Source organism: Heterocephalus glaber, unplaced genomic scaffold, assembly GCF_053883595.1.
Source record: "Heterocephalus glaber isolate CG9 unplaced genomic scaffold, H.glaber_assembly_v1.0 deba00001719, whole genome shotgun sequence".
In the NCBI taxonomy this organism is placed as follows: Eukaryota; Metazoa; Chordata; class Mammalia; order Rodentia; family Bathyergidae; genus Heterocephalus; species Heterocephalus glaber.
In genome coordinates, this window is record NW_028258432.1 from 77160 (window position 1) to 104110 (window position 26951).

At 39.1% G+C, this 26951-nt stretch overlaps 1 protein-coding gene across 16 annotated transcripts in view; it reads right to left on the bottom strand.

The window, feature by feature from the left end:
• Positions 1-26951, bottom strand: part of LOC101717569 (BMP-binding endothelial regulator protein) — a 321597-nt gene that overhangs the window by 67178 nt on the left and 227468 nt on the right. Inside the window, exon 16 of one of the 16 annotated variants that reach the window (XM_087199425.1) lies at positions 18674-20187. The exons of 14 other annotated variants lie outside the window; for them this stretch is intronic. In XM_087199425.1, coding sequence (XP_087055551.1) covers positions 20172-20187 — 16 coding nt within the window. In that variant the 3' untranslated portion in view covers positions 18674-20171. Of the gene's footprint in view, positions 1-18673; positions 20188-20302; positions 21128-26951 lie in introns of those variants that run through there. One more of the 16 variants, XM_087199423.1, reaches the window with a different exon arrangement.

Below are 26951 nucleotides of genomic sequence, written 5' to 3' on the forward strand. Positions count from 1 at the left end.
AACAACCTGAAGATCCATCAGCTAATAAACATATAAACAAAGTGTGGAATATCCCTATAAAGGGATTTTATTTGACTATCAAAAGCATTGAAATGCTGATAGATGCTACAACATAGAGGAAGCTTGAAAATGCCATGTTAGATTTAAAAAAAAGCATCAGGTCCAGCCTGCACTCAGCCCCCCAGCAACCAGCTGGCAAGAGGTGAGGACCTCGGCCAAGGGGAGCCTGTTCCATCCAGCCTGTGCACCCTCCCTAGCAAATCTCTGTTTTCATGGTCACTCACCTCAATCCTGTCTTCTATATCTGATAGTCTATCTTTACATTCCCTTAATCTGCTGTGAATAATTTCAATGCAGTTTTTAATCTCCTGGATATCTGTTTGAATCTATTTCATGGTTTCCATTTCTTTCCTATGCTGGGCATTCATGGCTTCCATCATAGGCCCGAACTCATCTATTTTTTTTGTATCTGTTTCTGTTCTAGAGTCTCTAATCATGTCTTTCATTCTGTTCACCATCTCTATAGTTACCTGGGAAATTATTTGTTTTGAATTTTTCTAGTATACAAGAAACACACCTAACTCAAAAAGAAATTTATGGACTGAAAGTAAAAGGATGGAAAACAGTTCTCCATGCTACAGGAACCCAGAAGAAAGCAGGCATAGCAATCCTATTTGCAGACAAAGTAGATTTCAAACCAAAACTAATTAAGAGAGACAAAGATGGTCACTACATCCTTGTGAAGGGAGCAATCCAAGAGGAAGAGATGACAATCCTAAATATATATGCACCAAATATGAATGCCCCAAACTATAAAAAAATAATAATAATGGACATGAAAAACCAAACAAGCAATAATACAATTCTAGTCGGGTCCTCGATACCCCACTATCACAAATAATCATCTAGAAAAAAAAATCAACAACAAAATTCTAGAACTAAACCAAGCTATTGAACAAATGGACTTAATACATGTTTAGAGTGTTCCACCCCATAAATCAGAATATACATTCTATTCAGTTGCACATGGGGCATTCTCCAAAATAGACCGCATGCTAGCTCATAGAACATCTCTAAGTAAATGTAAAAGAATTGAAGTTTCCCCCTGTATATTATCAGACCATTGTGCAATAACATTGAAGATCAGTAGCACAAGAAACTGCAAAATCCCGACAAACACAAGAAAACTGAATGACACTATCCTGAACAATCAGTGTGTCACAGAAGAAATTAAAGAAGAAATTAGACAGTTTGCACAAGTAAATAATAATGCCAGTACAACATACAGGAATCTATGGGACACAATGAAAACATTTCCGGGAGGGAAATTCAATGCTGAACATCAAGGTCCTAGAAAAAAAGAGCATGACAAACCCAAAGCTCATGCAAGAGAGTAAATTATAAAGATCAGAGCAGAAATCAATGCAATGGAGGCTAAGAGAAAGATACAAAAAATCAATGAATCAACGAGTTGGTTCTTTGAAAGAATAAATAAAATCGATGAACCTTTAGCCAAACTTTTTGAAAAAAGAAAAGAAAAAGGCTCAAATCCATGCAATTAAGAATGAAAAAGGTGAAGTCACAACAGATCCAGCAGAAATCCAGAGGATCATTAATACCTACTTTGAGAACCTGTACTCTATAAAATGGAAAACAAAGAAGAAATGGACAGATTTCTAGATACATACAAATTGCCAAAGTTAAATGAAGATATGGAAATTCTAAACACTCCAATTACAATGAGTGAAATTGAAAATGTAATTAAAAATTTATGAACAAAGAAAAGCCCAGGTCCTGATGGCTTCACTGCTGAATTCTACAAGATATTAAAAGAAATACTGCCATTATTCTTTAAACTCATCAATGAAATTGAAAGGGAAGCAATGCTTCCGAATTCATTCTTGGAAGCAAATGTTACTTTGATTCCAAATCCAGGGAAAGACTCAGCCAAAAAAGAGAAACAGAGGCCAATCTCCCTAATGAACACAGATGCAAAAATCCTGAGCAAGATACTGGCAAACAGAATACAGAGGGTCATCAAGAAGATCATTCACCCTGACCAAGTAGGATTCATCCCAGGGATGCAAGGATGGGTCAACATATGTAAATCAATAAATGTAATACATTATTTTAACAGGATAAAACCTTATGATAATCTCAATAGATACAGAAAAAGTACTGGACAAAATCCAACACACATTTATGATAAAAACCCTATAGAAAATTGGAATAGAAAGTCTTTATCTCAACCTGATTAAAGATATCTATGAAAACCAATAGCCATCATCATAGTAAATGGTCAAACACTGAAAACTTCCACACTAAAATAAGGAACAAGACAAGGATGGTCACTATCACAACTCCTGTTTAATATAGTTCTGGAAACATTAGCCACAGCAATTAGAAAAGAGAAGGAAATAAAAGAATAAAGATAGGAAAGGAAGAATTTAAACTGTCATTGGCTGACAATATACTTTACATAGAAGATCCAAAAAACTCCCCCAAAAGACTTCCAGACTTAATTGACAGATTCAGTAGAGTAGCTGGATACAAGGGCAACACTGAAAAAACAATAGCCTTCTTGTACATAAATAACAGACTCACTGAGAGAGAAATTAGGGAAACAATTCCTTTCACAATATCATCCAAAAAAATGAAATATCTAGGAATTCAATCCAACAAAGGAAGTAAAAGATCTCTACACTGAAAACTACAGCACTCTAAAAAGAGAGATTGAAGAGAATATAAGAAAATGGAAAGACATCCCTTGTTCCTAGGTAGAAAGAACCAATGTAGTGAAAATCGCCATACTTCCAAAACTACTATATAGATTCAATGCAATGCTGATTGAAATTCCAACAATACACTTCACAGAACTAGAGAAAACAATCCAAAAATTCATTTGGAACCAGAAGAGACCCAGAATAGCAAAAGCAATTCTAGGCAACAGAGATATGGCTGGGGGTATCACAATCCCCAACTTGAAACTCTACTACAAAGCTACTGTGATAAAAACAGCACGGTAATGGCAAAGAAACAGACCCGAGGATCAGTGGAATAGATTAGAAGATGCAGAAACAACTGCAGACACACTCAGCCACCTCATCTTTGACAAAGGAGCCAACCACCATCATTGGAGGAAAGATAGTCTATTTAATAAATGGTGTTGCAAAAACTGGATTTCAACCTGCCAAAGATTCAAACTAGAGCCATATTTGTCATCATGCACTAAACTAAGATTGAAGTGGATTGAAGATCTAAATATTAAAACAGAAAAACTAAACTTCCTGGAGGATAAGTGAGGTACAACCTCTGAAGACAATGACATAGGAAAAGACTATGAACAAAACCTCAGTAGCACAGGAACTAGCACAAAGAATCAACAACTGGGATCTCATCTTATTACAAAGCTTCTGCACTGCAAGAGACACCACCAACAGAGCTAAGAGACAACCTACAATGTGGGAAAAAAATATTAGCAGCTGTACCTCAGACAAAGGACTCCCACCTAGAATATATAAAGAACTGAAAATAATCAGACCACCCCCAAATTTAAAGACCCAATTTAAAAATGACCATCTGAAATGAACAGACATTTCTCAGACAAAGAAATAAAAGCAGCAAATAAACACATGAAAAAATATTCAACATCACTGGTCATTCAAGAGATGCAAATGAAAACAACGCTGAGATTCCACCTCACTCCAGAAAGAATGGCTGCTATCATGAAATCAACCAATAACAAATGCTGGCGGGGCTGTGGGGAAAGAGGAACCCTGCTCCACTGCTGGTGGGAGTGTAGACTGGTGCAAGCACTGTGGAAATCAGTATGGAGATACCTCAAAGAACTAGGACTGGAAGTTCCATTTGACCCAGCTCTTCCCCTGCTGGGGATCTTCCCCAAAGAATTAAAAGAATCATACCACAGTGGTATATGTGTACCCATGTTTATAGTGGCATAGTTCGTAATAGCTAAAGCTTGGAAACAGCCCATGTGCCCATCAACTAGAAACTGGATAAAGAAGATGTGGGGTTTTTTTATAAAATGGAGTACTACTCAGCCATAAAGAATGAGAAACTAGAGATGTTTATAGCTAAATAGACGCATATCGAGGCCATACTCTTAAGTGAAATATATAGGACATGCATTGTAAATATGGAGTAGTTTCTCTGATGTGAGAAACTGAAAGTGTAAATATGGAAAATAAGGATTAAAATGATTAAAATGAATTATTGATAATTTGAAATAGGAAGAAAAGGTCCACAGGTGTAGGGGAAGTGGGAGGGGAAGGGGGAAAGCAGAAGGGAAAAGAAAAATTATGAGAAAAGGAAAAAATGGAAACAAAGTCTTTGTAAACAGGGAAGGGTGGAGGGGGTGAAGGGAGCACAGGAAATGGAGAACAAATAAGAACCAGGATACATCATGTACCCAATGATAAATGTAAATGTGTTATATACCTAAAATGTACCAATAAAAGAATCTAAGAAAAAAAATAAAAAGTTTTTAAAAATCCAGTCACCAAAGTCTGCATATTGTATGGTTCCACTTATATGAAAGGTCCAGAATAGAGAAATGTGTGAGCACAGAGTAGATTACGAGCTGCCTAGGGCATCATGTGGGATAGTGTACTTAGTTTTTTGTAGAGTGATAAAAATGTTCTAAAATTGACAGTAGTGATAGGGTGGTGACATATGTTGGTAAATATAATAAAAAACCACTGAATTTTAATTTTAAATGGCCCATATTTGTGAATTATATCTCAAAATCACTGTTTAAAAAGAGAGAGGAAAGGAGAGAGAGAGAGAGAGAGAGAGAGAGAGAGAGAGAGAGAGAGACAGAGAGAGACAGAGAGAGAGGAGAGGTCAGCCATGACTATGGTCTCAAGTGCTCAGCCTGCCCGCTCCTAGACAATCATGCTCTCTCTGAACACGCGCCCTCTTTTATCCATGTGTTCTCTCTGGTGCATGTACTTAGGGTCCTTGGTTAGAAGGCAAGGGGCCAGGCTCTACATCTCCTTTACCCTATAATCCCTGAAGCATCGCATATAAAGGCACTGACATGGCAAGCACTTAATGAACTTCTGAGAGACTGGATTATTCATTGGTTTAAAATTCAGAATCATTTTATTTGATAATTGCTAATTTGATAATCATTTACAAAACATTAAATGGCTATATTTCCCCCTTAACACATTGCTTTGACTCTTTCTCCTCCCTGGATTTGGGATGAGGCTCTTCATCATTCTGTGTCTGCCCCTCCCTACCCCACTGAGCCTCATTTCACCCTTCCTCCCCTTTCAGTTCCTGAAATACGACTTGCTCCTTTCTTCTGCAGGGCCTTTGTACTGGCATCTCCTGCATTACCTTCCCCTAATTTGTCCCCACTCCCTTCACATGACATCTCCAGCTTCCTTTCCCTGGGATCCCTTGCCCTATGGGCTAAGTACATCAGGCAGTCATGATGACATCTCCTAAGTCTTCCCATTTTTCCTTATGACACTTGGCACTTGTTACAGTTTGCAATGACATTTTCTTAGGTGATTCCTGAATGTCTTTCCCCCTCTAAATTGTAAACCCAGGAAGAATACAGAGTGTGACCCTTTTATTTGTGTATTCACTTGCAATACCTGGTATTAAAAAGAAAAAGTGTGCTGTATCAAAATTTAAATTAGGGAGAAGTTTGGCTTATGTGGAGTCTGCTAACTAACTGGAGTTTTTTTCCAAATCATTATTTGTTCAGTGTTGGTTTTGGGGATCTTTCTGAAACAAATCATATCCTCTGGTATCTTGTTGGTGCTTGAGATGCTTTTTTGTTATATGGAAAAATGTTTAAGTGTTTTTCAGTTTTGCTTTGGTTGAGTTCTACTGTATTTGAATATTATTGTAGTTTTTTTTCTCCTTGCATTTTTCTTCTTTGAATAGTTTTAATTTTTTTGTATGTGTGTGTTTTTGATAGTAAAATTATTTTAAAATTTAAAAAAGAAAAGAAAAAGTGTGTTATGGGTTAATCTGAAAATCGAGTTAATAACTCCAAAGTTTTGTAGTCTATAATGAATAATTATTTTAAGCAGATATTTTCTTGCTACCTCTGCTAAGAACATACCTCCCTGTTTAACCTGTTAATTCTGCCAATGACATACCTTGATGTCTACCTTCAAGATTCCCTATCTGCCCAGGGCTGTAACCCATTCTGAAATGTAACATACTTTATGTGATGCATTTCTGATGCATCCCTAGTTTCAGGCCATCAGGTGCCTCGTGAAGGCCTGGTGCTGGTGGTAAGGACAGGCACCAGGGTCTCAAACTCTTCCTCTCTGTCTGCCAGTGCCACTGTGACCTGCTGCTGCTGGGACAGAAGGGTAATACAAGTGAGACATGAGTCCAGGCCATGAGCAGTTTCATTTTTCAGCCCAAGCAAATTCCTGCTTGGCCGACCCTGCCCTGAACTGATGCCCTCTCCAAGTACATATCTTCCTTATCTGCTCCTCCTTGGCAGACATTATCCTGAACTGATGAATACTCAAAATATGTATGTTCCTTACCTAGCCAACCTTACCCTAAATTAATGTTTCTTACCCTGAGTTTGAACTTGCTCTAGACCAATCAATAATAATGATATTATATGTAACCGATCTTTAACCAATCAACAGCTCACTCTGCTTCTGTACTAGTTCCTGCTTGCATATCCTGTATAAACTGTAGACAGACAAAAGACAGTTGCCCGGTTCTCTAAGGAATTATCTCAACCAGGCCACTCAACATAAATCAAGTTTGCTTTCTGCCTCCAAGTCCTGGGTGCCTGTTGGTATTTTCCGTTTGCTGTTACAATATAGTTCTTGGGGTCTAGAGTGCACTCAGTAAATTCTTTTGGATGAATGAATGATTGGATTCTTTATGGTAAGTAAATAAAAAGCATGGAAGAATCTCTTAGTGTTAATGTAAATAAAACTTTATCAATTAGCAATCTGTGTGTCAATCTTCGAAGAACAGAATGGAAAAGGACCATGAGAATCCATAGGTGCCAACAGTCGGACATGATCTAGGCTCAAATGCAGGACCGTGTCAGCCCTCCACTGGCAGCAAGGCCAGATCAAGGCAGATTAGGGTGAGCGCCGAGATCATGAAAACCGTGTGCAAATGTTGCTGCTTGTGGTGAAGCTGATAAGAGGGAGGGGCTGAAACCCAGACCGGCGTGAAGACAGCTGCCTAGCAATGGAAATCCAGGCTTATTGTGCAGAATCACTTCCCCTAGATTAAAAGCAGAAAGGCAGTTAAAATCCCATTGGTGTCAATAAATGCTGTAAGGGAAAAGATGGTACTGGCACAGAGGAACCACTGTACTTAGAAAACACTAAGAAGAATGACCTAGTGGGAGAAGAAGAGAGAGTGACAGTGCCCAGACTGTGTCTCAGCAGCAGGGAGCATGAGACAGAAAGGACCTAGAGTTGAAACCAGGTTTGTAGATGGGAAACCATGACCCAGCAGGCGGCTGGGAAGATGACTGGCCACCACGCACAGTCCTGAGCACTGGGGATGCTTCAAGCCGACCTCACTACCAGAAGCCCATTAAGTGACACCCACAAAGCTTGCAGCGTACTACCTGGCACATGGTGACAGGCTTGATACAGACTAATTTTTAAAAACTGTTATTACAAATCCTAAGGTTCTATATTTCATATCTTTCACAACTTATTCCAGAACTGCACAGACAACATTTATCATTGTCTGAAAGCATTCTGGATGGTTTTAAAAGAGAATGCGCACTGACCAAATAGATTCCAAATGGATTAAAGATTTAAAATAAAATAAAGTATAAAATACTTGAAAAATTTATTCATATTTTATATAGTCTGGGGCACATAAACCCCATTTAAGCATAAATGCAAAGGGAAAACCCATAAAACACAAAGAAAAACAGATACATTTGACTACCAAAAAAGTAACACTTGCATATGATATTAACCATGATGATCAGAGAAACAAAAGACAAAGGGTAGAAATAACAGCATGATGTAAAAAGCTAATTTACCAATGCCAAATGAACTCCCACAAATCAATGAGAAAAACATGAATATTGTTATGAATGAGAAATTAAACTTTACCTGTCATTTTGGAAAGATATTCTTTTATTTTGGTTTTAAGATTTTTAGGTTATTGTGTTAATGAAAATACTCTGCTAGCACCGGCATATGAATTGGTGGTCTTGGTCATTCATATATTCTTGTTTAAAATATAAAATTGGCACTTGGTTTGGCCTTTCTGGAACAGTTTAAAAATATACATCTATATGTATCAATCCATCTATACATCAAAAACCTTAAAATTTATATGTCACTTAACTTGGCAACTCCACTTGTGACAATTTATCCTAAAAAAATAAGGATGAGCACAATTGTTTAGCTGCCAAATATGTTCAGTCTGATGACACTTTGGATCTTCATAATAACACAGGAAATGTTTGGCACTAGAAGAATGTTAAAATGAACTGTCATATCTATGTTCTTATTAAGAGTTAATATTTATAAAGTGGCTCATTATATAATGAGTTCTAAATTGGTATTTACTAAGTAAAAAGAAAAATAAATAAAATGTTAGATAGATATTTAAAATAATAACAAAGAAGAATATTTATTAGTATATTAGATGTAAATAACATTCAATTAAACTGTAAAAAGGGGCTAAAGTAGTACTCACATTGTGACCTGGTTGCTCTAAAGTAAGGATACATGTATAGACATATGCACGTACACCTCAGAATAATAAAAACCAGTGATCTCAGTGAGGTGATTTTACTTTCTTCTTTGTATGTATTTCCTAAATTTGTGCAGTGTTCACAACATATGCAAAAAACATTGCTGAAGCATAATGAGCTTGCATTTGAACTCACTAAAAGCAAAAATACTACAAATCTTACAAATACCTTCAAGAGCTTAAACATAAAATTTATACAAGTTTCTATAAATTTTATAACATAATAACTATACACACTCTTTAATAACTATCTAGAGTTTTGCCTTTTAGGTTCATTTCAGAATTGACAGCAATTCCCACAGATACAATTTTGCCATACATTGTTTCCTCTTCGGGAGGCTGAAAATGCTCTTGGCCTAGAGATTCACACAGATCACCAAGGAATTATTTATCATCTTCCCATGCTAGCTAGATCCAAACCAAAGTGTTGAATCCAAATTGACTCAAACTGGCCACCTCACATGAGATTTATTTTCCACAAGCAGCCTAATTGCCCACAGATGACTAGCATCCAGGCTATGGCCAAGCAACAGTCTTCATGATCCAATTGGATAAAGAGCAAAATCCATTCATTGAGCATTCAAACCATATCCAAGAAAAGTAACTGCAGAGCAGATTTAATGTAAACTAAGAAGTTGATGCAGGGTTGTGGATCAGTGAAGCCTTAGGTACAGCTCACTAGGACAAAATCTCTGTACAAATCAAGAACCATGATAGCATAGTTTTTGTTATGCTGAGTCTCTGATTTCATTTCCAATTCTATGAAATGACATGAGATCCTATAAAGGCCTAAGAAAAAACAATAAGCTGTCTCTCTTCAATAATTTTTCCAACAAGCTGTTAACAGGTCCATGTCCCTGAAAACTAATTCACGCATCGATCTTCCTTATGGAGATCCCAGCACTACTCTCCCTGCTTAGCTCTCAAAGAAGGCTCAGCCAGTAGATTTAACAGAAATGTACTGAAGCAAAGGGCCTTTTTCCTCCTGGAAATATTGTAAGGGAAAAGAAATTTTTATCTCCCAGAAAGTCTCTCCTACACCTTTATCCTGAGGTCTACAAAGATCTCAGCACCCTAAGATTGCTAACAATTATTCCAGACCCAATTCTTCACACTCTTCCTTGATTATTTAATCTTCATGCATTCCTCACTTGAATTATAAATCTTTAAATTAAAAAACTGTGATCTGGATTAGGAAGAATCACTTTGAAGTTTGGGGGAAACACCTTTGGCTCCCATGGGAAACCTCCCCAGTTACACCACATCCTGACCTCCATACAACACAACTAACCCTTTCCCTGGGAATCTATTCTCCGGGATTCTCCCAGACATTGAGGGAACACAGAGGTTATGAAGTGGGTAAGCACATGCAGTGGTGATGAAGGAAGTGGCAAACACACTACTGCTGTGATTCTAGACCCATAGGTCAGCTGCTGTTCTCATCAGTGCATCCTGTTCTGGGCCCTCGGAGGCTTTGCAATCTGGCAGGAACACCTGACACTATGCTAATGGAACCGAACAAAAAGCAAATTCTAACCTGCACCTCCATGTTCCTTCTCTCTGGTTCCCAATCCCAACCCTCACTGCCAGCAAATACAGAGGCAGACCGGGAGCAGGTGAGGGAAGTGTATCATGGAAGAGAAGCAGGGCAGGGAAGAAGCAGCTGTGGGGATGCTGGCAGAATGACCTGGCCTGGAACTCAGAAATTCAAGCCTATGTCCTATGCATTTATAGAACCAGGTGTCCTCTGCCCGTGAGAAGATCACAGATGGTAAAAATGCAGCTAAGGCGCAGAGCCAACAGGGGCACAGCCAGCAGAGCCCATAACACAAGGAAGCCTGCGGAAACCCTGACAGAGGAGTCGGTCTGAGCAACATCATTATTGCAGCATTGTCAGGTGCAGGATTTCATTAGAAAAGTTTCAGAGGCAGTGAGAACTTTACCCAAATGGCATTTCCCTTTCCACTATATAGTGACGGTCAGCTTTCAAGAACCTACAGAGTGGTGTAAACCAGACATTTAAACAGCTCTTTCCCAAGGGAAAGGAAATTGTGCAAGATGAAAAAGGAGCCATGGAGAGCCGAGAAATAACCCACTGGTATTGGTTAAACCCAAGAAAGTTAAAATTTAGAAGAGATGTTTAAAGTGCTGACACACACAGGATCATTTAAAAAAAATGAATTTCTTTACCTAGGTTGATAGCAGCCATCTCATGTTTTTCTATTTTAAAAAAGTACAGATAGAAACAATATAGTCAAAAATGTCTCCTTCCTCCAGTTTTTAATCAAGACTCCTGCTAAATGTTATAAAGAAACCTAAAGAGTAATTTACATGCAGTCTCCAACCTTAATTAAGGGAGTCATAGCAAACACACACTCTGGCTTTCACACATCGTGAAGCTTGGCAGCATTCAGAAGAACAGTCTTCTCCCTTTAAGATAAGGGACCAACAAACCACAGGAAAGAAAATTAATGTGGAAACTGAGGAGCTCTGGAGTTATTTTGGCGGTGGGCTCAGTGATTCTAGAAAGGAGTTGTCTGTTCATGTGGGGAACCATTTATGACCATGTCGTGCAGAAGTTGTTCGACATCCTTCCTTGGCTTAATGAGGGTGTGGTGAAAGGCCATTTCTACTAAGCCAAGTTCCTACTACTACAATGAAACCACCAAAACCACCTCTGTGTAGGTCCAGCATGGCAGGGATTAGCAGAGTGGAACTTGAATGATCTTCACTTACCTGCTGATAATTGTATTTGCACAATCAGCACAGACACTACCTGGTATTTAAACATCTCTAACAAATCTTGTAGGTGCAGTTTGTAACCTGACCTCACTTTGTGTTTACTTAGTCTTGTGTTATTCTCTGTCTCTATATTAACAACTGATTATACAGCATTAAATTTATTTTCTTACATTTTATTAAGTTTATTGCTACATTTTAATATACATAATGACTGCATTCAACTTAGGTACTTTGTACCTGTACATGAATTATCCCAAATCCTTTTTATCCCCATTCCCCTATCCTTCATTCAACCCCTCTTCCCCTCCTTATAAATAAAAGCTCTGCTTCCATTTTTTTCCTTATTTTTTCACTTTTTTCTTTTTCCTTCCTTCCTTTCTCCCTGTCTTGTTCCCCTTTCCGCTTAACGATTTTCTTCCTATTTCACAATATCTACAATATATTATGGTCCTCACACTTTTGGGTGTCCCACAGCAAAGTAAAAATGGGATACTTACATATGTGTGTTTCATTTATTTCATTTAAAGAGTATAGTCTCAAAGTGCATCCATTTACCTAGAAATATCTTGTTTATCCTTCTTTATGGCTGAGTAGTACTCCATTGTATACCACCCCCCATATTGACCCTTTCATCTGCTGATGGGCATTTGGGCTATTTCCAAGATTTTGCTACTACAAACTGTGCAGCTATAAATATGGGAGAGCAAGGAAGAAGCCAGTGTGGAAAAGAGCAGCATGGCTGCAAGCACGTGCAGCCATGGCCCCATCCTGCCCCCAGGTGCTTGGGCCCACAGGCCCCAGCCAAAGATATGCCTGGAAGAGTTGCACAGGAACACAAGCAATAGCCAGAGGCCTGACTAGATACCATCAGTAAGTGCACACACATCATAGTGAGAAGCCAGTGTGAACCAGAGCAGCACAACTGCAGGCAGGTCCAGACAGGGCCATGAGATGGAACGATCTGATACTCAACCACCTGAACTCCCTGAACTGGCAACAAAAGAGGATCTGGAGAAAAATGAAATTAGAAATAATTTCTTGCTGAGTCGTGTGGAAGACGCCAAATCACCCCACTGCAGATAGGCAGGTCTGCCCACACCCTACCGAAGTCAGCAGTCGTGCAGAACATGAGCCAAATCAGCCCGCTGCAGACAGGCAGGTCTGTGCATGCCCTACTGAGGTCCTGAGTCGCGCGGAAGACACCGAATCACCCCGCTGCAGACAGGCAGCCACCTGATTCCACACTACAAAGACGCAGAGGACACCAGAGCACCAGACCGAGGTACTGAGTCCCACTGCTCCTGGTCCAGAGGAAGGGGCTTCCTGGCCACCATACCCCTCGCTGCTCCCAGCCCAGAGGAAGGGGCTTTTGGGCCACCTTCTGTGCCGCTGCTCCTGGCCCAGAGGAAGGGGCTTCCAGGCCACCAACCCTCCCACCACTCCCGGCCCAGAGGGAGGGGCTTCTGAGCCAACATCCCACTGCTCCTGGTCCAGAGGAAGGGGTTTCCCGGCCACCATCCCTCCCGCTGCTCCCAGCCCACAGGAAAGGGCTTTTGGGTCACCATCCCTACCGCTGCTCCCGGCCCCTGTCCCACCTCACCCAGCTCAGAGGAGGTAATCCGTGCAGGCGCTAACAGCCCCCCACCACAGTCGAAATGAGAAAACATGTAAATAAGTCTCAAAACCAGACTTCCAGATCACCTGCACCGATCCCAAAGGGAAATGAGATGGAACACTCTGATACTCAACAACCTGGACCCACTGAACTGGCAATAAAAGGGGATCTGGAAAAAATGAAATCAGAAATAATTTCTCACATAACAGGAGAAATCGTGCCCCTAGTGCAAGACATGATCAATAAAGCTAGAGAAGAGCTGAGGAACATGATGGAATCCAAATATAAGAAACAAATGGAATCCATAAAACAGATACAAATAGATTTCCAGGACATGAAAAACTCCACTGAAAGTCTGCACAGCAGAATGAGCCAATATGAGCACAAAATTTCAGATATAGACCATAAGATTGCAATTAGTGACCAGGAAAAGAAAAATTGCTTCAAAATTATAAGGGAACATGAGAAATCAATCCAGCAGCAGCTAGATGATGCAAAAAAGAATAACACAAGACTGATTTGGCTCAATGAAGAAACAGGAGAGAGTGCAGATGACATAAAAAATCTCTTCACAGAAATAAAGGCACAAAAACTTCCCAAGCAGGAGAAAAGAGCTTGACATACAGATAAGTGAGGCATATAGGACTCCAAATAGCCTTGATCAAAAAAAATCTACACATAGGCATATAATTGTTAAGATTCCAGAAACACAACAGAAGAACAAAGTTCTCCAAGCAGTCAGAGAAAAGAAACAAATCACATACAAAGGAAAGCCCATCAGAATCACAGCAGACTTCGCAACACAAACCATCAAGGCAAGAAGAGCTTGGAGTGACATATTTCAAGCCCTAAAGGCAAACAGCCTCCAACCCAGATTGATGTACCCTGCAAAACTATCTTTCAAAATGGATGGAGAAGTAAGATACTTTCATGACAAACAGCACCTTAGGAACTTCGTGAATACCAAACCAGCACTCCAAAGAATTTTACACAATATCCTAGGGACAGACATTGAGGATCACAACCCAGGAAGCAAAGCAGAATGAACCCATCTGGCATGACAAGAAATTAAATGGAAAGGGGGAGACCCCAACAAAAAGAAAAAGTCATGGCAATGACAAGTCAATACATTTCAGTTATAACCATCAATGTTAATGGTCTCAATTCACCAATCAAAAGAAATAGACTGGCAGAATGGGTCAAGAAGCAAAACCCAACAATATGCTGCATACAAGAAACACACTTCATTCAAAAGGAAACTCATGGGCTGAAAATTAAAGGGTGGAAAACAATACTCCATGTGACAGGAACCCGAAAAAAAGCAGGACTAGCTATCCTCTTGGCAGATAAAGTAGATTTCAAAACAACACTGATTAAGAGAGATGAAGAAGGACACTACATCCTTGTAAAGGAAAGAATCCAAGGGGAAGAGATGACAATCATAAATATCTATGCCCCAAACACTAGTGCACCCAACTATATAAAACAAATACTAATGGACATGAAAAGTCATATATGCACTAATACAATTGTAGTGGGGGACCTCAGCACCCCACTATCACAAATAGATAGATCAACTAGACAAAAAATAAGTAATGAAATACTAGAACTCAATCAAACTCTTGAACAAATGAACTTAACAGATGCTTACAGAGTCTTCCAGCCCACAAAATCAGAATACACATTGTTCTCGGATGCACACGGGTCATTCTCAAAAATAGACCACATACTCACACATAGAACATGTTCAAGTAAGTGCAAAGGAATTGAAGTTATCCCCTGTATATTATCAGACAATAGTGTGATGAAATTGGAGATCAATAGCAAAAGAAACTCAAAAAATTTCATAAACATGTGGAAATTGAACAACACACTTCTGAATAACCAATGGGTTACAGAGGAAATTAAAGAAGAAATCAGACAGTTCCTTCAATTAAATGACAATGACAATACAACATATCGGAATCTATGGGACACAATGAAAGCAGTCTTATGAGGGAAATTCATAGCAGTGAATATGCATATTAGGAAAACAGAATGAGCCCAATTAAACAACCTGATGCTGAACCTCAAGCTTCTAGAAAAAGAAGAGCAGGACAAGCCCAAAGCTCATACAAGGGAGGAAATTACAAAGATCAGAGGAGAAATCAATGCAATGGAGACTAAGAGAACGACACAAAAAATCAATGAAGCCAAGAGTTGGTTCTTTGAAAGAATCAACAAAATTGACAAACCTTTAGCCAACCTTGTCAGAAAAAGGAAAGAAAAGGCCCAAATCCATGCAATTAGGAATGAAAAGGGTGAAACTACAACAGACCCAGCAGAAATCCAGAGGATCATTAATACCTACTTCCAGAACCTATATGCCAATAAGATGGACAACACAGAAGAAATGGACAGATTCCTAGATACATATGAATTACCAAAGTTGAACCAAAAAGACCTAAAAATTCTGAACAACCCAATATCAACCAATGAAATTGAAAATGTAATTAAAAACTTATCAACTAAGAAAAGCTCAGGCCGTGATGGCTTCACTGCTGAATCCGACAAGACATTTAGAGAGGAATTGCTGCCACTACTGTTTAAACTCTTCAATGAAATTGAAAGGGAAGCAATCCTCCCAAATTCATTCCTGGAAGCAAGCATCACCTTGATCCCCAAAGCAGAGAAAGACCCAACTGACAAAGAGAACTATAGGCCAATCTCACTAATGAACATAGATGCAAAAATCCTTAATAAGATAATGGCAAACAGAATGCAGAAGATCATCAAGAAGATCATACACCCTGATCAAGTGGGATTCATCCAAGGGATGCAGGGATGGTTCAATATACAAAAATCAATCAATGTAATACACTATATCAATAGAGCCAAGGACAAAAACCATATGATTATCTCCATAGATGCAGAAAAAGCATTTGACAAAATCCAACATGCATTTATGATAAAAACCCTACAAAATATTGGAATAGATGGTCTCTACCTCAAACTGATAGAAGCCATCTATGAAAAAACAAAAGCCAATATCATACTAAGTGGTCAAAAACTGAAATCCTTCACACTAAAATCAGGAACAAGACAAGGATGTGCACTATCACCACTCTTGTTCAATATAGTTCTGGAGACATTAGCCACGGCAATTAGATGAGAGAAAGAAAAAAAGGAATAAAGATTGGTAATGAAGAAGTCAAATTGTCATTATTTGCAGATGACATGATACTCTATATAGAAGACCACAAGAACTCCACCAAAAGTCTTCTAGACTTAATAACCCAATTCAGTCAAGTAGCTGGTTACAAGGTCAACACACAAAAATCAATAGCTTTCCTCTACATGAATGACAGACTCACTGAGAGAGAAATAGGGCAAATAATTCCTTTCACAATAGCATCCAAAAAATTGAAATACCTAGGAATCATCCTAACGAAAGAAATCAAAGACCTCTTCTCTGAAAACTATGGCACTCTGAAAAGAGAGATTGAAGATGATATCAGAAAATAGACAGACATCCCCTGCTCCTGGGTAGGAAGGATTAATATAGTGAAAATGGCCATACTTCCAAAACTGCTATATAGATTTAATGCAATTACAATTGAGATCCCAGCAGCATACTTCATAGACCTCGAGAAAACAATCCAAAAGTTCATTTGGAACAAGAAGAGACCCAGAATAGCAAAAGCAATTCTAGGTAACAGAGACATGGCAGGGGGTATCACAAGCCCCAACCTGCAACTATACTACAAAGCTATTGTGATAAAAACAGCATGGCACTGGCAAAGAACAGACTTGAGGACCAGTGGAACAGATTAGAAGATGCAGAAACAACGCCAGACACACTCAGCCATCTCATCTTCGACAAAGGAGCCAAACACCCTCACTGGAGAAAAGATAGCCTCTTTAATAAATGGTGCTGAAAAAATTGGGCTTCAACTGGCCAAAGATTCAAACTAGACCTATATCTCTCACCATGCACTAAACTAAAATCAAAATGGATTAAAGATCTAAATATTAAAATAGAAACTCTGAACCAGTTGGAACAGAGGTTAGGTAGAACCCTTGAAGACATTGGTGTAGGAAAAGATTTTAGGAACAAAACCTCAGTTGCCCGTGAACTAGCACAAATAATCAATAAATGGGATCTCTTCTTATTAAAAAGCTTCTGCACAGCAAGAGAAACCACCAGCAGTGTGAAGAGACAACCCACAAGGTAGGAAAAAATCTTCACCTGCTCTTCCTCAAAGGTCTACTATCTTGAATCTATAAAGAACTTAAAAAGATCAGACCTCCCAAATTTAAAGACCCAATCCAAAAATGGGCATCTGAAGTGAACAGACATTTCTCAGACAAAGAAGTAGAAATAGCAAATAAATACATGAAAAAATGTTCAACATCACTGGTCATTCGAGAGATGCAAATGAAAACAACGCTGAGATTCCACTTCACTCCAGAAAGAATGGCTGCTATCATGAAATCAACCAATAACAAATGCTGGCGGGGCTGTGGGGAAAGAGGAACCCTGTTCCATTGCTGGTGGGAGTGTAGACTGGTGCAACCACTGTGGAAATCAGTATGGAGATACCTCAAAGAACTAGGACTGGAAGTCCCATTTGACCCTGCTATTCCACTGCAGGGGATCTTCCCCAAAGAATTAAAAGAATCATACCACAGTGATATATGTGCACCCATGTTCATAGCAGCCCAGTTTGTAATAGCTAAAACTTGGAAACAGCCCAAATGCCCATCAACTGGAGACTGGATAAAGAAAATGTGGGGTTTTTTTATAAAATGGAGTACTACTCAGCCATAAAAAATGAGAAATTAGAGACATTTATAGCTAAGTGGATGCACATTGAGGCAATACTCTTAAGTGAAATAAATAGGACAAATGTGTAAATACCGAATAGTTTCTCTGGTGTGAGAAACTGAAAGTCTAAATAAGGACTAAATGTATAATAGGTCATGTGAAATAGGAAGAAAAGTGGCAAAGGGGAAGGAAGTGGGAGGGCTAGGGGAAAGGATAGAAGGGAATGGGATTAACATGAGAAAATGGAAAAATAGGAACAAAATCTTTGTAAATAGGGGGCACTGGAGGGGTTGAAGGGAGGGCTGGGCAAGGGTGAAAAATAAGAACCAAGAGAGACTATGTAAAGGTGCAAATTTCCAATGATGAATGTCATTATATTGTATACCTAAAATGTACCAATGATTAGAATGAATAATCGATAATGTAAAATAGGAAGAAAAGCTCCAAAGGGGTAGGGGTAGTGGGAGGGGCAGGGGAAAGGAAAGAAGGGAAAGGAAAAAATGATGAAAAATGGAAAAAATGGAAATAAAATCTTTGTAAATAGGGAAGGGTGGAGGGCATGAAGGGAGAGCTAGGAATGGGGAAAAAATAAGAACCAAGATGCATTATATAAAGGTACAATTCCCAATGAAAAATGTAATTGTGTTGTATACCTACAATGTACCAATACAAGAATTTAATACAAAAAAAAATTTCTCAGGTAACAACAGAGATTGTGTCCATAATGCAAGACATGATTAATAACTATAGAGCAGACACAGACTAAAAAAATGGAGGAGCTGAGGAACATGATGTAATCTGTATCTTGCCATTTTCTATTTTCAAATTTTAATTTGTTTTCTGTGTTTATGCTTCTAAATGTCTTATGGTATATAGCTTTAACACTAGTAGCAAGGCTTCCCTAGGAAATGTCTGTTCCTCAGAGATACCTTCTAGGTGTAGCTGGCTGTTGGTCTTTATGTTCATCCCAAGATCCTACCTTCCCAATTTAATAGGGATGAGAAATTGCTATCTGTTTGGTTCAGCACCCAGTCTTTTGGTACTGAACTATGATGAGGGTTACAACCCCAGAGAATCACATACAAGGGAGAAAAATTGACTACAGCAGGCATGATACCCTGACTAAAGTAGTACAATTAGCAATAATAGTAGCACCAAGTACAGCCTAGAAACTGACAAATGGTGGTAACTATTAATTTGGTACCTGTAACTATAGGAGCAAGATCTAAAGTCATATGACAAAACTCCAACATAAGCAGTAACTTGTATGCAATACATTTCCCTTCAGTAGAGTGATTTTACCCTGTGGGGGGAAATTTAAGAGGGACAGTGGACAAAGCAGAGAGGCAAATGAAGAGAAATATAGTAGAAGCAAGGCTGGAAGACAAAGGATGATCACCCAAGGTTTGGAAAACTGAGAAGGCCACAGGAGAGATAGAATGAAAGGGAAAGTAAAAGAATACTGAAGCAAACTAAGAAGACTAGAGACAATGTCCCCTCATTTGAAAAGATGAAAGGACCAAGAAAGACACTTGAGGAAAGAGAAAAATGATGAACAAAACAAACAATAAAAGTAAAAGTATAAACAACAATAACAAAAAAGAAAAAATAGAAAAATGAAACAACCAAAGAAAACAATAAAATCCCTCTGGGGTCCATAGTTCTGTGGTAGTGTTCAAGCAGAGTGCAAAAATGTGTTGGCTAACCCCGCAAAGTCTGCAGTAGGATTAATCGCTTTGTGCAGGGCTGATCTTGGACTCTGGATGTGGGGCTGGGGCCAGAGTCTTCAGCCAGCAATTTTTTGAATGTCCCTGGCAGCCTGTGCATGTCTCCTTACCCTGTGTGAACCTGCTTCACTCTCCCAGTTGCTGTGGCATCCTCAGACAGGGACAGCCCAAGGCTGTTCCAAATCCCAGGTGCAGTCCATTTGTCCCAGCCCTTGCACAGCCTCCTCTGTTCTACTTCCACTGGCACATCTCTCTCCTCTTGTGCTGCTGGTCACCGGGCAGTGGGGAATGCTGTCAGCTGATTCACTGGCCCTGTTGCCTTTGTGGAGTCCACCCAAATCTATTTGCTCCACTTTGCTCTTCTCTCCAGTGGGGGAAGTGCTGACTTACCACTCATTGCCCCACCATGGCTCAAGGCTGCTTAAATCATGTGTCCATGTCCTCTCACACCACTGGTCACATGGCAGGAGGGTTCATGCTGTTCCACTCACTACCTTCACCACTGCTGCTGTGGTCCCTAAGTTTGTTGTCAGGAGTGTGCATATCTTTAAAAGAAAAAAAAAGCAACTGGGAAATTGGCAATTTTAATGAAAAAGAAGGTGTTGAAAAATTATATTCTTCTGTCCACAGAATATTTTCTAATAGTTCATTATTCATACAGAAAAGTCAATCAATCACTAATAAATTAAATCATATGTCGCCTTATTGCCTCTTGTGAAAGAAGCACACAGCTTCTTTTACAGTCCCCACCAATTGATTAAATAGTGTCAACGCATGTTGTTCAAGGTGCTACAGATGTGATGGTAAGGGAGACAGTGTCCTGGGCTCACAGGCCTGTTGGTGCAGCCAAGGAAACAGTGAGGAAGGTAAGCCCAGGACAGTTTGTGCCCAGGGAGCGATGTTTTTTTAATGAGGATGTGCTGGGTGCAGCAAGAACCTTATCCTGCTAGGGGTACCCTCCTGGGGGGATGCAATGCCCAGCTGAAACCACATGCATATGGAGAATTTACCTGGAAGAACAAGGAAAGAGAACCAGAGGAAAGATCCAGCCATGGCAAACTGCACATCAACACCAGGGTGGCCAGTGACAGCCTAGCCAAGATAGCAGCAGAAAGATGCTCTGTGGGTGTTACACGTTTGAGGTCTGTGAACAGTGAGTCTAAAGGCAGGGACAGAGCCAGGTGTTCATTGTGCTCCACTCCAGCAACCAACAGACAGAAAGAAGATGCATTGTGTTTTCTTTCTCTGAAACTAGGAGCATGTTATCTTGAGCAGTTGCTCCATAAAACACAAGAGCATTGATTCACCATTTATTTATTTATTTCTCAGTCTGTGAACATATTTATGATATATTCCATGTGTTAAGTCAGCAGTCCTCAATATTTAGCATGAACCAGAGTAACCTTTGGAGCTGATTCAGCAGGTCATGGTGAGGCTTGATAACTTGCATTTCTAACCAGTTCCTGATGACAACACCTGGAGGACCTGCGTAGTGGGATTGTAAGAAGAGATGATCAGATTCCTTGGTTCCTCAATGAATTTAATGCTCTGAGATGCTGCCTTTGCAAAGATGTTCATTTGAATAGTAAAGATAGGTGTCATCTAAACAAAAATGCCAATTTCTTGTTGGATAACTTTAAAGTACAGTTCCCAAAGTCAGGCATGTCTTTATTGATTGACTGAAGTTAAAGGATGCTGATCTTACTATTTCCTTGGTTATAAAGTCATAAGGTCACGACCAGAAGAAATGCTAGACTTGTTCAGCTCAGTTATTGTGAAGCAGAATCAAAATTCTCCTGGTCACTGAGATGCTTCCCATAGAGAAGGCAGTGTGGGGAAGCAGATGGTAGCTTCTAGATGAATTACTCAACATCTTGCAAGTGAAGAGGGATTAAACACTGGGCACAACATTGCTTTGCCTTGAGACAAGGCATTCTCCTGGGGAGGCAGGGACACCTGGCACTACTCTCCCATGTGCAGGGAGGTCTGGAGCTTGGAGACCAGGACCCTGGATCCAGAATTGTCTGCAGGATGTGTCTGTAAAAATCCATTTCCTTTTTGTAGGCTTCAGATTTTAAAGAGCTTTGTCCATGGACATGGAGAATTGAGGAATAAATGCTTTGCAAGAATACTGGGAATCTGGTGAGGATTCTGGAATAATTCTTTTTCACACAAAAGAGCTGTTCTTTGTGATCTTCACTATCTACCTAGTGTGTGCAGTTTAAAGAGGGAGGGGTGAACTGGTTTATCCATCGTACCCTGGCAAATGACCATATGAGAGCACAAAGTTCCGATGAGCTAGAGCTGGGCACAGCACATTGGCCAGAAACCCTGTGAGCTTTTCGCTATGAGAAGAAACTAGGAAATTAGTTTTCACTTTCTCTTTCTGATCAAATCTAGGCAGCAGAGATAGTAAGCAGATACCAAGGCAAGGTTTTGTGGCCATCTGAGGATTATTGACCTGAGTAGCAAATATAGACAGAGAAATCTGAAGTCAGTGTGTACCTCAGGAAGAAAAATAAAGACCAGGTGTTGAATGAACATGGAGGCCTGTGCCCCCTAGATGGTGGTCCCTGCCTTTGGGAACAAGTGGTAGCAGCAGTCGTGGTTGAGCACGTGTCATTAAGGGCCTGAACTTTGGTGAATCTGGTCAGGTCATGGATGTCGACAGCTTGGACAGTGCTGTAGTAGGCGATGAAAGCCAGCAGAATCTAGTGCTCAGTGTGTGCCATGAAGCAGGTCAAGTCCTGAATCCTTCCCAAAGCAGACTTCAGTGGAGTGGATGGTGCTGTCCAAGGTGAGCCAGCTAGAGAGAGACAGTATCTGAAGCCAAACCTGTTTGACACAGAGCTTGTTCTTATCCATTACCACTGTAATCTGGTAGTGACTCCTGCTAATCCATCCCTGACCTTGCGTGTTCTGTTTTCTCAACTGAGCTATAGCACTCAGGCTTTGCAAATTTTTCATCTACTACAACTTACTTTTATTTTGAAAGGGTTTTATTCGTTTTTTTCAACCAAATTTTCTCTTGAGAGCCTGGAAGTAATATTCTGTGGTTTCTATTTGTTCAATCTTTCCTTCATGTGTCCCTTTGTCCCTTTGTTCTTTTTTCCTTCATTCTGATAAGTAATCCAAATAAGCAAAAGTAATCTAAACAGGGAAATATCATTACTCCCAACTTGCTAGATATCCAAAACATGAGCTCGTATTCTCTAAAATCTAAGAATGAATTTTAGGAACAAAGGAGGTTAACGGTAGGAAGAATTTATTGAGAGAAAGATAGCTAGCTTCTACCTGAGACAGAAGAGGGACCCGAAAGTGGGTTGCCCACTCACCCTGCTCTCAGAGGTGATTTATGGGGTAAAGCAATGAGGTGATGTGGGTACAAACTGGGACAAAACTATAAGATACAATGGAATATCACAAAGTGGGCATGAAGTGGGACAAAACCATGATCAACCAATAAGATTACAAGTATAGTCATAAAGATAATATTGAATAAATGGAGATCAAATTGGGAAGCAAGTACATGGATTTCCCAGAAGAAATGGGATAGCTAGGGATGTTTTGGTCCCCAATTAGGGTGACTGATGTCTATTTAGAATACCAATCACTGCTATGTATCTTTAGGGGAAGTAGGTGGGCATAGTAGTACCTCTCTTTCTATGTTAACCAGTAAAGATGCCTCAATTCTTTTCTATGCTAATTGCCCAGCCTTGTCCAACTGTCTTATGATAATTTCTAACTAATTTAACTATCTGCAATACTTCCTTTCTTTCTTCCTTCCCTCCTTCCTTCCTTTCAGTGGGGAATGAACACAGGATCTTCATTCTGGCACTGAGCTACATTGTGAGGCTTTCATTCTATCATTCATTCATTCCATCTGTTCATCTGTGTCTGTCTGTCTGTCTATCTATCTATCTATCTATGAATAAGAAAGGACCTACACCATTGATTGCCCAAGGAGGGCTGGAATTTTTGACTCTCCTGCCTCAGCCTCCTAGAATGCTGGGATTACAGGCATATGTCTCCATGCCTGGCTTTTTGGTTGAATTTTAAATGAACTGATATCAACCCACTAGTCTTTTAAAGATAAACATACAAATGGATTTCAGAATGGTGGCCTTTCTTCAGTTGATACTTTTTATGTTGCTTGTGATTGTTGAATGCTAATTTCTAGCTTCACTGGAAAGCTAAGTTCATCCTGGAACCAGGATCTTTTTTTGTGATGGTTAGTACTTTTAAATCATTTTCTCTGTTTTCATCTTCTTGCTTTTAGGGCCCACTTAGAAACTTCTAAATTTCTCCTGGTTTAGAAATCACTAAGCAAAGAAATTGTTGTCTTACTGGATTATCCTTTCCTGTCCTGCTCTGGACTTCCTTAAGGCCAAAGAAGACAGCTTCAGTTTGAGATTTAGTCTTCTTCCTTCTTGATCAGTGATGGCAGAACTTTTAGAGATGGAGTGCCCAAACTGCAACCTCAAACCCACTTATTTATCGCAGACTGCCAACACTGCAATTAAACCTGAATATTTGATGTTCAGCTGCTAGGGTGACTTGGCTCATCTGCTGAGAGAGAAGGCTCTGTGTGCTCACTGCAGCCATAGAGTCTGTGTGCCATTGGTTTACCACCACTGCTCTAGATGATGTTGGAAGGAAACTAAAAGCACCGAGTTTGCCTGTAACAATCAATCATATTTATTTGGGGAAACCCAGTTTGCCATGTAGGGCCCCAGAGGGAAGGTTTGGACACTCCAGGAATTAGATAGTTTTATTTTTGACTCACAAGCCTAGCTATTTTTCTAAAGGATTTCAATATATGGATTCCTCAGTAAGGATAGTTACTTCCTTTTAAACTTAGATTATAAGGCAACAGTTTAACATACAAACACTTCATGAATACCAAACCAGCACTCCAAAAAATTTCATCCAATATCCTAGGAAAAGACAACAAGGATCACAGCCTCAGGAAGCCCAGCAGAATGAATTCGTCAGGCATGACAAGAAATTATATGAAAAGGGGGAGAATCCAAAAAAACACAAAAAGTTAGGACAATAATACTTAATAGGTATCAGTTATAACCATCAGTGTTAATGGTCTCAATTCACCAGTCAAAATAAATAGACTGGCAGAATGGGTCAGAAGCAAGATCCAACAATACGCTGGATACAAGCAACACAATTCAAAAAGAAACTCATAGATTAAAAGTTAAATGGTGGAAAAAACTACTCCATGTGACAAGAACCAAAAAAAAGCAGGAGTAGCTATCCTCTTTGTAGATCAAGTGGATTTCAAACCCACACTGATTAAGAGACACAAAGAAGGACATTGTAGAAGGACATTGTAAAGGGAACAATTCAAGAGGAAGTGATGACAATCATAAACATATAGGAACCAAACACTAGTGGACCCAACTTAATAAAACAAATAGTAGTGGACATGAAAAATCAAATCAGCACTAATACAATAGTAGTAGGGGACCTGAATACCACTGTCACAAATAGATAGATGAACTATACCAAAAAAAGCAACAAAACACTAGTATTCCATCAAATGCTTAAACAAATGAATGTAACAGATTAACAGATGTTTACAGAGTGTTCCAACACACAAAATCAGAATACACATTCTTTTCAGCTGCATACAGGTCATTCTTTAAAATAGACCACATACTTTCTCACAGAACATGTTTAAGTAACTGCAAAGGTATTGACATCATCCCCTGTATATTATCATACCATAGTGCAATGAAATTGGAGATCAATAGCAAAAGAAACAACAAGAATTTCATAAACACATGGAAATTGAACAACACACTTATGAATAACCAATGGTTTACAGAGGAAATTAAAGAAGAAATCAGACAGGTCTTACATTTAAATGAAAATGACAATATAAAAAAATGAAATCTATGGGACAAAAAGAACGCAGTCTTATGAGGGAAATTCATACCATTGAATACTCATATTAGGAAAACTGAGTGAGCCCAATTAAACAACCTGATGCTGAAACTCAAGCTTCTAGAAAAAGAAGAGGAAAACAAACCCAATGCTCATACAAGAGAGGAAATTATGAAACTCAGAGCAGAAATCAATGCAATGGTGACTAAAACAAAGCTACAAAAAAAAAATCGATGAAGTCAAGACTTTGTTCTTCAAAAGAATAAACAAAATTGACAAACCCTTAGCCAACCTTATCAGAAAAAGGAAAGAAAAGGCCCACATCCATGCAATTAGGAATGAAAAGGATGAAATTACAAAGGACCCAGCAGAAATGCAGAGAATCATCAATACCTACTTTGAGAACTTTTATGCCAATACGATGGAAAACACAGAAAAATGGACAAATTCCTAGATATGTATGAAATACCAAAGTTGAACAAAGAACACCTAAAAATTCTAAACAACCCAATATCGATCAATGAAATTGAAAACGTAACTAAAATCTTACCAACCAAGAAAATTATGGGTCTTGATAGCTTCACTGCTGAATTCTACAAGACATTTAGAGAGGAACTGCTGCCACTACTGTTTAATCACTTCATTTAAACTGAAAGGGGAGCAATACTCCCAAATTCACTACTGAAAGCAAGTATCACTTTGATCACCAAAGCAGAGAATGAATCAATCAAAAAAGAGAACTATAGGCCAATCCACTAATGAACATAGACGCAAAAATCCTGAATAAGATACTGGCGAACAATGCAGAAGATCATCAAGAAGATCATACACCCTGAACAAGTGGGATTCATCCCAGAGATGCAGGGATGGTTCAATATATGCAAATCAATCAGTGTAACACACTATATCAATAGAGGCAAGGAGAAAAACCATATGATCATCTCAATAGATGCAGAAAAAGCATTTGACAAAATTCAACATGCATTTATGATAAAAAAAAAAAGCCTACAAAAAATTGGCAAGAGGGTCTCTACCTCAATCTGATAAAAGCCATCTATGAAAAACCAACAGGCAATATCATACTAAATGGTCAAAAACTGAAATCCTTCACATTAAAATCAGGAACAAGACAATGATGTCCATTATCAACACTCCTGTTCAATACAGTTTTGGAAACATTTGCCACATCAATTAGACAAGAGAAAGAAATAAAAGAATAAAGATAGGAAATAAAGAATTTAAATTGTCATTATTTGCAGATGATATGATACTCTATATAAAAGACCCCAAGAACACCACCAAAAGTCTTCTAGACTTAATAATCAAATTCAGAGTAGCTGGATACAAGGTCAACACACAAAAATGAACAGCTTTCCTCTACATGAACAAAAGACTCATTGAGACAGAA